General features: G+C 33.5%; 1 protein-coding gene and 1 long non-coding RNA gene across 2 annotated transcripts; both read right to left on the reverse strand.

Annotated features, from left to right (window-relative positions):
- Nucleotides 1-1,761, reverse strand: LOC139877835 (uncharacterized). The gene is made up of 5 exons (XR_011768803.1): nucleotides 1,697-1,761; nucleotides 1,421-1,489; nucleotides 1,183-1,264; nucleotides 899-1,030; nucleotides 1-812 (listed from the first exon to the last, which is right to left on the reverse strand). It is a non-coding gene; the product is annotated as an uncharacterized lncRNA (long non-coding RNA).
- A 10,392-nt stretch (nucleotides 1,762-12,153) lies between these two features.
- On the reverse strand, nucleotides 12,154-12,465 carry LOC139874997 (uncharacterized mitochondrial protein AtMg00810-like). The gene has a single exon (XM_071862385.1). It carries the CDS (start codon nucleotides 12,463-12,465, stop codon nucleotides 12,154-12,156), a length of 312 nt encoding a protein of 103 aa, XP_071718486.1.
- Between the last annotated feature and the right edge of the window lie 4,381 nt (nucleotides 12,466-16,846).

Raw genomic sequence — 16,846 nt, forward strand, 5'->3', positions numbered from 1 at the left:
TTTTGATGAGAAATATAATAAATACCTACTGCTTTTTTAAAAGAATTATAGAGACAGTAAAGTTAGGGACAATATAATGTACCTCTTTAGCAACGATCACACTATCATTTACAACTGTACGGGAACCATACTCTCTCCATCACTACGTTGCGTCCTTTAGGACCCAAAGTCACTCCTACTGATCCGCAAGCTTGTTCACATCAATCTACATGGAAACATGGATATATATTACCATGAGTGCAGTCATAATACCACACATTCAGATCTTGGTTTGTAGGAACAATTTAATGAATTATGATTAAAAGTTGATAGTTTTGTCCATTTTCTGATCTCCAAACTTAATGGAACAATTTAATTAAAAGTAAAAAAGATGTTCAACATATCTGGTTCATGGCCTTGAAATCGAAATATGTCGTTAATAGTTGTTAGTACTACAAAGGATCTCCACTAGGTATGCAAGAGCTTAAATGCAGGCAACTTTTTTTATTTTTTCATCAATAGCCGAGAAAAATCCTTAGCAGCTTTTAAATGACCAGCCCTACGCAATATAATCAGTTTTTGTTGCTACAGAAGGTAATGCACTCACGGATTGTTAGTCAAGAAACTCATACCCAATTAAAAAACGATAAGAAACATAATTAATATCTAAAACTAACATCAATTATAGAATGTAGTTCTTAGAAAAATGATAATGATGTGTTACCAAGCCCATTTTTCAGCAAGCTGAGTAATGACTTCATCAAATTGTTGATCATAGATAAGTTAGCTTACCTTGTTTCTTGCTTCAAGAACATATACATCATTAATTCCCACTGCAGATTTTCAAATGTTACTTGATTGTTGCATAATAATTTAAATTAATAAAATACGGAGAGACGTCGATGGGACTATTTCTTACTTGGGTCGGTTCTCATCCTTGAGTTTTGTTATTTTCTTTCCAAACTGTTTCTTTAAAGACATTGTATCATATCCACCAAAAAACTTCGTCCGAATGCATAATGTACATGTAATTAGCAATAACTTTCATGATCTATTAACAACATGTAAAATAAACATGTTAGTCGTATCAGTCAATAACTCACTTCATAATTCATTTTAAATCAAAATTACAACAAAGCCCTTTCCTCAAAACTTCAACAAATGAACATATAACATTTTTCATATTTAAACTATACAACTCACCTTAGCTGTATCAGTCAATAGTCAGTTAGTCATTTTTGTAGGATACAATGCACAAAAGTGACCTTCTCTTGAAAACACAGGCCTGTAAAATTCAAGTAAATCCCATTGAGGCATTTCGGTGAACACGTGGCTTACAACACAAATTAGTTACTTCCATCATGAAATGCACACGAACCCATAGAGCATATGAAACATAAATCAAACAAAAAAAATATGCCTAGTTAAACGAAAGGATTACCTGAAGAAAGAAATGTAAATAAATAAAGTAGAACAACAGCAATATTTTCGAGTTTCTGTCGAACACCATCTTGCACAAATAAGCGAATTTTTTTTTAGAAAATAACTAACTATAGAGCAGATGAGACGCATATTAAACAAAGAATAATAGCTTTGAAGATGCAAAATTGTTTACACAAAAAAACCACTATACATAAAGCTAATCAATTACTCCATATAAGGAAAAGAAAACACTACCAGAACCTAAAGTTATTAATTTCAACAGGAAGAAACTCACCGTATGTAACCTTGTTAGTGCATACATTGAGTAAATACCGTCATCTGTTGTCATTCAGATCCGTGTTCAACGTCAATCTCAAATTAGACAACCACAACTATTCAAAGACAACAACAATTAAATACAGAGTAATTAATAACCAATTTAATAGAGGCATAAAAGAAAAAGGAAAAAAAAAACAAATTTCGATTTTCGATGTTAGGTAGAAGATGATTTAAGACATGAATATGAAATTCTAAGAGGGGTTTACATCTAAATTGCAAGATGATTCAAGATATGAATTTGAAATTCTAAGACGGATTTAAGATGTCAGGTAGTGATCAGGATTTTTTATGCTTCTAAGATAAGAGAACAAAGGATTAGGCAAAAACTATCAACAAATTGACAGCCAAAAGACCTAAACAAATCAGAAATCAAAAAGAACGATGCAAACCTGTGAAGAACCCTCGAAAAAGTAGAAAATATGCAACAGATACGATTTGAAGAATAAGAAAAGGAAAAACTAAATGAGAAGGTAAGTAGGTGGTGGTGATGATGAAGGAGGACAGGGGAAGAAGGACATGGAAGACATACGTTGGTGTCCTTGGCCATCCCTCTCTGTTCAGCTTCCCACGAAATGTATGGGTTGTTTGTTTGAAACAGTACACGCTTCCTATTCTTTTCATTAAAAAAAGTGTACAGTTGTTGGGAACAGTTGTTGGGCAAGTGTACAGTTGTTGGGCTTGTAGGTCCATTTGAGTAAATTAGCTCTTTTAAAGAGTTTTTTTTTTTGGGGATTATCACCAAAATGCCCTTTTTTTAAGCTTGTTGACTGACAGTCCTAAAAAAAAAAGTTTGACAATTTGCCCTCGCAAGGCGCAAGACAGCTTGCGTCCTTGCGACCTTGCGACATTGCGTCTTTGCGACGTTGCGACCTTGCGTGTAGCAGTAAAAGAACTAGTTAAATGATCAGTTTGCGTTCACTGTTCCCACACACATACGCAAACTCCTCTCTGGTGCCCTTTCGCTCGTCATTCGCAAGATCCAAACACTCGCAAATCACTCGCAAAATCTTCATCATCATCCTCACGTCATCCTCCTCACATCTTCATCGTTACTAGATCTTCTTCATCCTTCCATCTTCGATCTTCCCGAGTACAAGCGAGCTTCTACGCCACCAACATCATCGAATCACCATCATCGTTCACTGAGTTTTGGAAACGTTTATTGGGAATTGCATTTTCTGGTTATTTGGAAAACATAGTAAGTTTGTTAATAATTATAAACTTATGCATGTTTTGTTTTGTTTTGTTTTTAGCTTTATAACATTCATAATCAACTTGATCTGATTATAGCATATTGATGGATGGGCTACCTTCCTGTTGAGATTTCGGCAGAGGTTTCTGCCCCGAGCTAGCCAGATGTCCTCGAGTCCTCAGTTTCCGATTGCAGATTATACATGTAGTTCTCGATGGACGATTATGCCATTGGGTTTCCTCAATCAACTGGAGAAATTCAAGTCCTTTTATGATGATGACACTCAAAATGAGGAGGAGAAGGGGGATACATCTAATCCTGAAGCAGAGGGGATCATTAAATTCAATCCCCCAGATTATATGTATTTGATTGGTCTTGGGGATGGTAGTGATGACCTTTATCCATCCTGGGCTGAATGTGATAAGGTTAGTCCTTTTTTTTTATATAAACTATACATTTTGAGTAAACTGTAATAGGCGCAAGACAAATCTTGCGCCCTTGCGTCCGTTCGCAAACACTCTCTTGCGTCCTTGCGACCCTCGCAAGATTAACCTTGCGTCTTCATTATGGACGCAAAGTAAAATTTGCGTACATGCGTCCACCCGCAAGGTAGACCTTGCGTCCTTGCTCCTGACGCAAGGTCTACCTTGCGTCCTTACGTGTCTCGCAAGGTCAACCTTGCGTCCTTCCTTCTTGACTTTTTATGTTTCTTTTGTTGCAGGTTTTGATTCCAGTACATTTTTCAGATCCTGAACATTTTATACTACTCACTTTGAACTTAGATGAACAGAGAGTATTAGTCTATGATAGTTTAAAGGGTTGTTTGAAAAAAGTTCAACTCGAGGCTGTCTTCAAAAACTTATCAGACAACTTGCCGTTATATTTGAAGGCTATTGATTACTTTAACAAGAAGCAGGACTCACAAATTGTTGACTATTATGAGAACAGAGAAGATGTAGAGTTGATGATCGAGGATGCACCGTATGTGCCAATGCAGAGTGGTGGCCATGGTGATTGTGGTGTTTGGGTCTGCCTTCATATGGAGAAGATAGTTTTTGGTTGGGATCAGATTGACAACATTGGAGACCCTAAAAAGGCTGCTAAGGACTATAGAATTCGAATGGCAAGAACATTCTTCCGTGCACGCTTTGATACACAGGAACCACCACCACCAGAGGACCCAGAGGACCCAAAGGTTGTTAATTAGTTAACTTGCAGATGTAATTATTATACAGTTTTTAGGTAAAACATGTAATTTTTGTATGTAAATAATCTGGGACAGACGCAAGGACTTTTTTGCGTCCTTGCTTCTGGTTTTTTGACAGACGCAAGGTGTTGTTTGCGTCCTTGCGTCTCTTTAAATGGCTTACGCAAGGTTTTGTTTACGTTCTTGCGTATGTTTGAAGGAACGCAAGGTTTTGTTTGCGTTCTTGCGTATGTTTGAAGGCTTATGCAAGGTTATGTTTGCATCCTTGCGTCTCTTTAAAAGATATACGCAAGTTGATGTTTGCGTGCTTGCGTATGTTTCATGACATACGCAAGGTATTGTTTGAAAAGTTGCGTCTTTTTTAAAGACAGACGCAAGTTATTGTTTGCGTATTTGCGTATGTTTGATGACATACGCAAGATTTTTCTTGCGTTCTTGCGTCTCTATGTAGGTTAATCTATGACACATATTTAAACAACTAACTGAGACTGATAAACAACAAACTGAGACTGATAAACAAGCAACTAATTCTGGTCCCCTAATTCTGGTCTAAATCGTACGTTTGATAAAATTGAGACTGATAAGCTTGCGAAGGTTCGACTTTCTCTTTCGACTTTGACTTTGATTTTGAGGCTGTTTTTTAACCCTCTGAGAAGTAGATTCACCGGTTAGGTCATAAGAAGCGCTACATGTTGTTCGGTTATGACCTGCTTGCTTGCAACGAGTACATGTTCTTACTTTCTTTTCAGTTTCTTCACCTTGAGATGGAATCCGATCGGTACTTTTTGGGCGTCCAGGTGCTCTTTTCTTTTGAATTGGGGGCTTTACGATTTTCAAGATCTTGGGCCCTGGATCGGACCATTCGGATCGATGGGGCAAAGGAAGGATGTGTTCGGAATATGTATTTATATAAGTTTGAGACAAGAACCAATGTGATACATAACATGTAACATCTTCCACTCCGAAGAGTCGTGCTGCTGCCAATACATGTCCGCAAGGTATGCCTGATAATTGCCATTGCCCACATGTACATGTTCTATCTTCTAGATTAACGAGGCCGTTTTTCCTTCCATCACGCACCTCTATTAGATTGTTTGTCGATGGAAATGCTTGCCATCTTCTTGATTTGTTCGTCCTCTTACCTAATTTACGTTCAACATATGGAGTAACCGTTGAAGTGAGACTAACTGCTTTGTTGTGATGTTTGAAAAACCAATCCTGTATAGAAGCGCGAAAAAATTCCAATAACATGCAAACTGGTAGTTTGCGAGCATGTTTGGATAGAGCGTTAATAGACTCTACACTGTTGCTAGTAAGGTATGCATACCTAACATGGCCAGCATGACTTCTGGACCATTTGTTGAAACCAACGTCATTTAGATACTTGTGAGACGCTTTTAATCTTCGTTGAAATACACTAACATGATCTTGAAAATCTGACAAACGATAAGCCTTAACCATTTTCCAATAGTGCCATTCAAAATATTTGAATTTGTTGGACATCGTTTTTATGTTCATGAATAAATGACGTGCGCAAAAAGAGTGAAAGGCTTCAGGAAACACATTTGAAATACCATGTGCTATTGAAGGAGCACGATCAGAAATAAAGGTAATCTCTGACATACGATTACTCATACCACAACTCTCTAAATGATCTCTTAGATTGCCAAAAACCATGACCAAACCTCGTTTGTCTCGCCTTCACCAATTCCATAAGCTAATGGCAAAATTCCGTTATTGGCATCCATTGCAACAGCGACTAAATTTGTACCCAAGTATCCAGCTTTCAAATGTGCACCATCAACGATGATAATAGGGCGAATATTTTAGACAAATGATCGAATCTGCATGCAAACAAATCAAATGAGATTGCTATTAGTTTAAGATAAAACAATTGTAGGAAGAGTGATACTTACAACTGCGCCAAAGGACATGTAACACATCACGAATCTATTTTCATTGTCAGTCACCACATTTGTCATGCTTCCTGGGTTATGAATCTTAATGTTATGAAGATAAATGGGAAGCATTCGGAACGAGTCATCCATACTGCCACGAAGCATCTCTATTGCATGACACTTGGCTCTCCATGCTTGATTGTAAGAAATGATCACCCGAAAACGGTTGCCAACATCATCACGTATATCTTTTGGATTATAGTCTCGATTTGCAGCTTTGAACGATTCCATCAGAATACTTCCTAACACCTTTTTGGAAGCATGTTTATTATTTCCCATAATTTGGGTACGTGAGCATGTGTGTACGTCATGCAATTTCTTTACGATGAAGTTGTCAGTGTGGCGTATTTTGTATGCACTACATTTCCACTCACAATTTGGCAACATGCATTTAGCAGTGAATCGAGATTTGTCAGACTTTACAGGCTTAATTTGGAAGTTTTCTTCAAGACATTTTGTGTATAGATGGTTTACAAAATCATCCTTGTTTAAAAAAGTTTGTCGAACTTTAATCAAATCGGATACTCTATAACTGGTTGTTATTTGGCTCGTAGATTCAGTCTCTTGGTCATGCTCACTCAATAAAAGTGGCATATTCCAGAATACATCCTTTTTTTCTTCCTCTTCTTCATTTTCATCTTCATCTTGATCTTCTCTGTCATTTTCTTCCTCCGAAGCACTAGACGCGACAACTGATTCAAAAGGGTGATCTGTTTTTTTAATTTTACATACGTTCTCAACTCCATAGTTGAAGAAATCAAACTCTTCTGTGTTTGGAGGTGGTACTTCAGGTCGTGCTTCTTCCAAATTGGGTGTCTGAAGGTTTGTGCTATCCTCGTTTGTTGGTAGGTTTTGTTGGACATCGTGTGTTGGTAGGTTTTGATGGACATTGTGTATTGGTAGGATTTGCACTGACTGTAAGTTTTCTGGGAGTTGATGCATTGTAACTTTGTCGACAATGTAAATATTAATAGGAGCATTTGATATTGCATGTTGTAGAAAATCACGAAAGTCTTCATAATCATCAGTAATATCAAAAACAAGATTATCGACAACATATCTCATTGAAACAGGAGCATTAGGTGGCAAATTAATTTTTCTAAGAACATTTTTTAACAATATTCTTCGAGTAATTAGTTTTTGGGGAGCAACTGGGAGTTTTAATCGTGTTCTAAAACAATCTAGAGGCAAATACATAGGTAAGTTATTAATAAATTGAAAAGAACCACCACAACATATATGAATAACAAAGGTTTCATTATCACTAAAACTCATTATTTAAAACAAAGAAAGTTACCTTAATGACGCTTGAAATTATATGATTTATGTTGAAATGGTGGAAATGAAGTGAAAATAGAGCTGGTAATACCTTATATGAATTGAAAAAGTTATCCGTAATAGTACAAAAATCGTACAAAATCTTATCCACGAAATCATGAAAATCTTATCTGGATAAGACGCAAGACGCAAGGCGCAAAGGCGCAAGTCTCAAGACGCAAGACGCAATACGCAAGGACGCAAGTCTCTTTGTTGCGTTTGTCAGTAACGCAAGGTCGCATGGTCGCAAGATCGCAAAGACGCAAGGTCGCAAAGACGCAAGGTGTCTTGCGCCTTGCGAGGGCAAATTGTCAAACTTTTTTTTTAGGGCTGTCAGTCAACAAGCTTAAAAAAAAGGGTATTTTGGTGATAATCCCTTTTTTTTGCTGGAAACCAGGCCACAAAGGCAAAAAAAAAATGTATATGAATCCTATTATAAATCAGCAAAAAAAAATAAAAAAATAAAATCAAGGGGACAAAAATGGTGAATAGTTACTTTTGGACCAGTAGCAGGAAGGCATTCCACAAATAAAGTATAGATAATAATAATAATAATAATAATAATAATAATAATAATAATAATAATAATAATAATAATAATAATAAGAGACACCATGAAAATGGTGATATCAAATTTCCATGAGTTTTAAATCATGTCTGAAATTCAATTTAGATTGGAGAAATGATTTCTATTTATTTTAGAATATGGGTAGGATTGTCTACATCTTACCTATTTCATACTCTATTTATATAAGATTGGGTTTTGTTGTTATTATTGTGTATTATATGGATATGGATTTACTTTATCTACATATCCATTTTAGAAAGAACCCATTGTTAAGAGAAAACAAAACTTAATTTAAAGCTTTTTGTTTCTTTTTCAGGTTATATTATGTTATAAAAGTCATCTTCTCGACTTGTTTTATGCCAAAAAAATAGCTTTCTTTATTTGACACGTTATTAGAAGGAATGAAAACTTACTTTTCGAGGAAAAATTAGGGATTTTATTTTAGTGATAAACTACAAGTTAATCCGAACACAATTTCCTTATATTATTACTTTCTCCATCTCAAATTAAATCTCTTATTGGTGTCCGACTAACAGTTTTAGATAAAATACAAATGAATGACCTTTCAAGCTTACCATAAATATATCCCTATTCTAAGGCTAAATTGGTGTAACAAAATCATGTACAGTAAAGACATAATAATTTACATTAATAACCGTAAATCTCTATTGTCTAATAGGGTCCCGTAGTCGAAGCGGGAGGAGGACAGACGTTGAGACTGTCTTGAAAATCATCGAAGAGAATGCTCGGTAATCATTTGGTGAAGATGTCAGCAATTTGATATCGTGATGGGGCGTGTAAAACCCGAACTTGTCCTCGTTCCACTTTTTCCTGAACAAAGTGTATATCTAGCTCGATGTGTTTTGTTCTTTGATGTTAAATGGGATTGCTTGATAAGAATATAGCACTAACATTGTCACAATACACGATCGTAGCTTTTTGAACAGGGTGGTGAATTTCTAACAGTAAATTTTGCAACCAACAAGATTCAGATACTACGTTCGCAACTCCTCGGTATTCTGCTTCAGCACTGGATCGGGAAAGTGTTGGTTGTCGTTTGGGAGACCATGAGATAAGATTGTTTCCAAGATAAACGAAGTAGCCTGAGGTTGACCTGCATGTGTATGGACATCCTGCCCAGTCGGCATCTGTGTGACGACCTGAAAATTTCCGACCAAATTTAAACTTAATCTTTATATAATTCCGACTTGATAAGCAATGAATTTTAATAAATCTTGAACCTCCGAAAAGAGTTTTACACAAGCTTTTGGTCACCCTTTTATTCCGACGATTCACGAACGTCATAACTTGATTTAATTGTTTAATTGTTTAATTATTGTGTGTATATATATACATATATATATATATATATATATATATATATATATATATATATATATATGGATTTATATATATTTAACTTGAAAATATGATAATTAAATATCTCATTAAGTATATTAACAAAGTATTATATATATATTTTCATACTACTAATTTAAAGAGTTTTCAAACAATATATATATTACTATTTAAACGACGTAATTAAGTTATGTTAAAATGTATTTACATATAATGTATTACGAGTGTAAATACATCCTTACAAGTATTGAATATACTTTATAATATACCAATACATATAAAGGATAGCTATACTCATATTTTCGTTCAATTTCCTCAAGAATTCTACTCGCATTCATACGGTATTTTTACCCGTATTATACATAGCATCTAGAAGTATTTACTATTGGTATATACCAATAGAAATCTGCAATTATTTGTGTAATATGTCATTCATGATCTAATCAATTTAATATGTCATGCATGACTTAATACAATTTAACTTATCTTAGATATTTTCACTAAAAGCCAAAATTATAAGCTTATAAATAAGGACCATTTTAACTCATTTTTACTCCACATTTTCTTAAACTAAAAATACACACTTGAATGCTCTCATATCATACTTCAATCTCAGCAACTTTCCTCTTCATAATCAAGGTAAAATACTTCTCAAAATCCTTGTTCAATCCCTTATATAGTTGCTATCTTATTATGCTTATAAAACTTGTAAAAACTAGAACTTGTTTTGGTGAACACCAAACTTGTTTGAAAACTAAGTTAATCCTTCTAACTTAACTCTAATAACACTTATTTATATTTATTATGATGTTATATTAAGTTAATATAAGAACTTATAACTTTTACATATGAAGAACACCTTGAAACTTAACATATATCCTTTAATCTCCATTCGGTAAAAAGCGGGCTGTTTTGGGTTGGGAATTAAAAACTTATCTTAGACTTTGAGTTCGAGGCTAAGACTTTGAAAATATGTTAATATATGTAAATAAGAATTCCAGTATTTTTTTCATGATTTTAGACAAAGTGGAAGTATTTTATCAAAAATCATATATTGGGTGGATGCCGGAATTTTTCCAAATCTGTCCACCGACACAAAAAGAGGGTAAAGCTCTAACAATTACTACTTGAGATGAACTTTTCGAATTGGTTTTTATAAAATTTACTTCTTAAGGAATCCATAGCAACTTGATTCACTTTAAACGGAGTTGTAATGAATATTTGGCGAGCAAAACAAAATCTGCTAAAATTAACGTTGTATGGACGAAATTTATATTATAAAAACTATATTAACCATATCTTTGTTAACTTTTCCTATATCCTATATATATTTGTACATGTTATCAGTAGTATACCAAAATATTATAATCTTGGTTAATTCTGTGATTGTATATATGTATAATAACATTCTTGGTACGTCCAAACACAATAAGTATACAATACGTTTTGATAAATCCTAAGACAATACGTACACAATACATCTTAGTTAATTCTAAGACAATACGTATACAATACGTCTCTGGGTTGATGCAAAGACAATACGTATACAATACGTCGTGGAGTAATTCTAAGATTATATATATATATATATATATATATATATATATATATATATATATATATATATATACCGATTATTGGACTGTTGGACTTTTCGGACTATTTTGGACTACTAACAAAGGACTACTAACAATGGACTACTAACATAAAATGTTAAAAATTATTATATAAGTATTCTATGAACTTGCTTTATTTTATTCATATGTCGTATTATTATCTGAATCGTTATTATTGTTATAGGTTCGTGAATCCAAGGACGACGGTCATATTTTTAATAAGTTGAAAACTTATTATTAATATACTTTTACTACTATGAGTATATAGTCCCATTTTTAAACTCTACAAATATTTTGGGATGAGAATACATGCATTTTATGTTTTACGCCATAGACACAAGTACTTAAAATATATTCTACGTTGAGTTGTACCACTTTGCATATTTTTCCCTAATAGCTTGGTAACTAATATTTACATGTTGTAAGAGAATGTAAGCGCGAATCCTATTGATAGATCTATCGGGTTTGACAACCCCAACCGGGCTAGTCGCTCTAGTATCGTAAACAGTTGCATAGTACTTCATTTTTACTACACTTGGTACAGTGTAGGGAGATTTCATAATAAAGAGAATATGCCACATTAATGGTTAAGTATGGTTACCGAAGTGCTCAACAACTTATAGAATACTTTTATACACTTACGAGTGTACATATATTTATAACTATGAAATCTTGTGGTCTATATTTATATCGATGATAAACCTATATATCTCACCAACCTTTGTGTTGACTGTTTAAGCATGTTTATTCTCAGGTCCTTAAGAAAGTCTTCCACTGTTGCATTATCTGAGCAAGCTGTGCATGGAGTCTCATGCCTTTGTTTAAATGAAGTGTTGCATTCAATACAATCTTTGTCATGTATTATATTCAACATTTATGTCACTTGTGTAGTATTTGGAAACCAATGTATTATGGGGATTATTTCTTAAATAATCGCCCACTTGTTTAAAACATGCATAATGTATAATAATGGTGTGTTTTTTTATGAAATGAATGCAATATTTTCTAAAACGTATCATATAGAGGTCAAATACCTCACTATGGGACTAATGAATAACGTACTGCGTTTATAGTGATATGAACGGGTCGTTTCAGTCTGTATAGGAGATTAGATTTGTGGTTGACGTTTTGGAGAGAAACATACCATAGTTGATTGTTCCCTTGATATATCTCAATATGCGTTTGAGGGCAGCCATTTATGCTTTGTGTGGATCATGCATATGTAGGCAAATTTGTTGCACGACATATGAGATATCAGGGCGAGTTAAAGTAAGGTATTGTAGAGCTCTTGCTAGGCTTCGATATAATGTAATGTTTGAGTAAGGAGGACCAGCTTGTGAACTAAGTTTAGATTTGTTATCAACATGTGTTTTGCTCATTTTACGATTAGGTATTCCAGCTCGTTCCAGAATTTCTTTAGCATATTTAGTCTGATTAAGAAATAATCTTTGGTTGGTGCGATGTACGGAGATTCCAAGAAAATAACTGATTGGACTAAGATCCTTCATCGCAAATTTGGTTGCAAGCTGTGAGATGATAGTGGCCGAAGAGCGCTAGATGAAGTAATTAGAAGAATATCATCTACATATAGAAGAATATAAGCGACATCCTGATCATGCTTGTAAATAAATAAGGAGTGATCGCAACGACTGTGTGTGAACCCAGTTGATGATACAAATGTTGCAAACCATTGGTACCAAGCACGAGGGTCTTGTTTTAAGCTGTATAGTGATTTCTTGAGATGACAAACATGATTAGGATAGTTCGGGTCCCGGAAACCCATTGGTTGGTGCATATATACTGTTTCGTTAAGATTTTCATGTAAGAAAGCATTTTTAACATCCAGTTGGTAGATTTCCCATGAGTGAGAGAGAGAAATGGTGAGAACAATGCGAATAGTAGTCGGTTTGACAACCGGACTAAATGTTTCCATACAATTGATGCCAACCTGTTGAGACCTGCCATCACCAACCAAACGAGCTTTGTATCGCTCAAAATAACCGTCAAAATTAAATTTATGCTTAAAAATCCACATGGAACAAATTATATGCATATTAGGCGTACGAGGTACTAACTCCCATGTTTTATTACTAATAAGGGCATTAAACTCATCAAGCATGGCATTTTTCCAGTTATGATCATTTAGAGCTTCGGAAGGAGTACGAGGTATAGGAGATAAAGAAGAGATAGTAGACAAATTAAAGATATTTTTTGGTTTAAAAGTGCCAATCATAGAACGTGTTTGCATAGTACGTTGGACATGAGGTGGATTTGAGGGATTTTCTGGTTGTGTTTGGGCTGTTGGAGTGGAAGGATAACATGTTTGTACATGGGACGAACTAGAGGTGGGATTAGTGGAAGTGTGGTCTGTTTGTAATTGGGTCGAAGTGAAGGTGGGATTATGGGCTGAAGTAGATGATTGGACCGTAGAAGAGGTAGGTGAATGAGCCGTATGAGTGGTAGGCGATTGGGCTGTAGATAATTGTGTGTTTTGGACTAAAGGTGTTGTGACAGGTGATGATGTTTCATGTTGGGACAAAGGGTCTATTTGTTGGATAGTATTTGAATTTGTTGTGTTCAAACATAGGTTAGGTAGAGGATTATTTAGATAATGAAGGTTGTTATGTAGAAAGGAGTAATTTTTAGGATTGGTGTTTGTGGACGATGCAAACGGAAATTTTGTTTCGTCAAATAGCACATGGCGTGAGGTTATAATTTTCTTATTGTTGAGATCGTAGCAAGTGTAACCACGGTGATTGTTGGGATAGCCGAGAAAACCGCAAGGGGTGGATCTAGGTTGTAGTTTATTGATGGTGGTAAATGGTAGTAATGGATAACACAAGCATCCAAAGGTGCGAAGGTGGTTATATTTTGGTATACGTTTATATAGGATTTGTGTTGGTGTGTTGTTGTTAAGGAGTTTGCTAGGTAAGATGTTGTGTATGTAGGTGTAACAACCCTCACTTTTCGACTTCTTAATTACTGAATTAACCCTAGAGTTATATGTCTGACTATATGTATTAAGGGTTGTTATATACAATTAAATATTGACCGAATAGTAATTTTTAGTCAACAATGTACGCTTAAATAAAAAAATATATTATTAATTTATATAATTTGACATAATTTAACTAAGTATATAAACTTTGTATCACTTTTATTATTTAGTTAATATATTTAACTATATAATAAATCCAATTATATATAAATGTAATAATATTTACAAACTTACTAAAGCTATAGTTTAATAATTAAAATCATAAATATTATTAAAAATATAAAATACCAAATTATTTATTATTTTTATGCAAAATTTGTATTTATTAATTAAATAAAAAAAAATAAAAAAAATAAAATAAAATATTATTGACAAATATTCTTGGAAAAACATTAAATAAATTTGTTTATTTACATAAAAAAAATCCTTAAAATAAAAAATAAATAAATAAATAAATAAATTACTTTTTAATTAAAAATTGTAATGGAAAAACTACTTTTATTATTTTATTTTGTGCATTATCCCATGACCTAACATTTAATACTTTTTAATTTTAAAATCCTATTAAGAATTAAATATTTCTTTTTCTTTTAATTATTTTATTTTTTTACCTAATTTTTTCAAGTATAAATACCCCTCATTTCTCATTCAAACTCACACCAAAATTTTTCTCATTCTCTCTTTGAAGAATTACTACTAGTAAGTATTCTTTTCTTACTTTTTATTTTTTTTACTTTTTACTTTTTACTTTTTTACTTTTTACTTTTTACTTCGGTTATTATTTTTACCGAAATATGTAAATAATGTTATAAATTATATGCAATTTAAAATAAAATAAATAACATGTATACACTATTACTATTACTAGCACCTATAACCTACTACTTATATTGTAACATAAAAACATTTTGGGATATGTATTAGAGATGTATAGATCTTCGAACTTTCTTGACGAATGGTTTCTATGAGATTCTAGGCAGAGAGTTTGGATTTCCGATTTAAAGGGTCCTATGGCTCAAGCCCCTAGATCTAAATTAGCCATTGGAAGGGAAAGGGGTGATTGGAAGCTTATCTAATACGGCAAGTATCCTAAAATGGAAAACATTGATAAAAGTAGAAACTCTCTAGTCATAGAAACTTAGTAAAATAAGAAACTTTCTAAAAATGAAAACTTTATAAAAATAGTAACTTACTAGGAATAGAAACTTAGTAAAACAAACTATACTTAAACACATACTTAAACTTAAACATGGGCAAAACACTTGACTACTCTTAAATGTCAATAGGTTGACTTTCCTGCTCACTCGTTCAACTCTTTATTCCGAGGAATAACACTCTCTCTACTTACTAAGGTGAATTCATAGCCCCTCTTTATTGCTAGCAAACTTACTTACTTTACTTGGGGTGAGACACATGCTGTTTTTACTTTTTACAATTTAGACACAAGTACCAAACTGTTAAACTATGCTATACCCGGCTATGTCCGACTAAGTCCCTACAGTGATATTTTTAATTGCTGCTGCATGCTTAATTATTGGGGGTAGGCCTATTGGGAGTAACGTCCCCGATACATTTGACTAAGTCTTTGTATTACTTGATAATGAAATTAAACCGACAAGGACAGACACAACTTGTCATGGGGCAAACTTGAACGTTTAGTCTAAATATCACGCTTTGGCATAACTTTTTGATCCTGCGGGAGATCAACTTTACAAACTAAATCTTGTGGTCTAAAACACCGACAAACTTTTTGTTAAACCTATGAACTTCACTCAACCTTTTTGGTTGACACTTTAGCATGTTTTGTCTCAGGTGCTGTTTGATTCAAGCTCTTATACTTACTGCTTATGTGATGTTACTTGGACATAGGATCAAGAGATATCGCATTTATTACTTCTGCATGTGAACATTTACGATATTGTTATTCCTGTCATTGTAACGACATTTCATTTTCCGCTGCGTACTCATTAAAGTTAAATTCATCATTTAGTATTATTCTCGTTTATTATAATATGTTGGTATGTTTTGATAATAGTGACGTTCCTTCCAGACCCTATTGGGAGGACGTTACAGTAGGTGGCCATGGCTAATGCATAGTGCCAAAAATGGGGAGGTACGGATGAGTGTGCGAATAACGTACGTATGATGTTGTTAATGGTACGTATTTTTCTTTCAGACCGTCCGTTTTGTGATGAAGTGTGAGGACATGAAAAACGAAACATCATCCCGTTTTGTTGACAAAAGGTATGAAAAGATGAGTTCTTGTATTCTCGTCCATTGTCACACTGAAAAGATTTGATGTTAGTAGAGAGTTGAGTGTGTGTGTATATATATATATATATATATATATATATATATATATATATATATATATATATATATATATATATATATATATGTATATATATATATATATATATATATGTGTATATATATATGTATGTATGTATGTATGTATATATATATATATATATATATATATATATATATATATATATATATATATATATATATATATATATTGATTAAGAGAAAGAAAAGTGGTAAAGACTTGAGACTTTTGAGCTAAAGGAAAAGTCCACATAAAATTGGAGAAATCATCCAAAAATAGGATGTAATATCGGTGACATGCAGAAGATGTTATTGGTGATGTCCATACATCACTGTGCAATATATCAAATGGTAAAATAGTAGACGAGGTTGAATCATAAAAAGGCAATTTTATATGTTTGCCAAACACACAAGATTCACACAAGGAAGAGTCTTTATTACATGTGCTAGAAATAAATGATTTATTTTTAAGTAAACGTAGAATGTTAGCGCCCGGGTGTCCTAAGCGCTTATGCCACATTTCTTGAGTTATAGCAGCAAAAGTAGAAGGGATATATAGT

The sequence above is a fragment of the Rutidosis leptorrhynchoides genome, chromosome 11, assembly GCF_046630445.1.
Source record: "Rutidosis leptorrhynchoides isolate AG116_Rl617_1_P2 chromosome 11, CSIRO_AGI_Rlap_v1, whole genome shotgun sequence".
Taxonomy (NCBI): domain Eukaryota; kingdom Viridiplantae; phylum Streptophyta; class Magnoliopsida; order Asterales; family Asteraceae; genus Rutidosis; species Rutidosis leptorrhynchoides.

What these genes read in the sequence shown, in the direction of transcription:
- LOC139874997 (XM_071862385.1), bottom strand. Translation starts at nt 12,465, where the DNA reads ATGAAGGATCTTAGTCCAATCAGTTATTTTCTTGGAATCTCCGTACAT.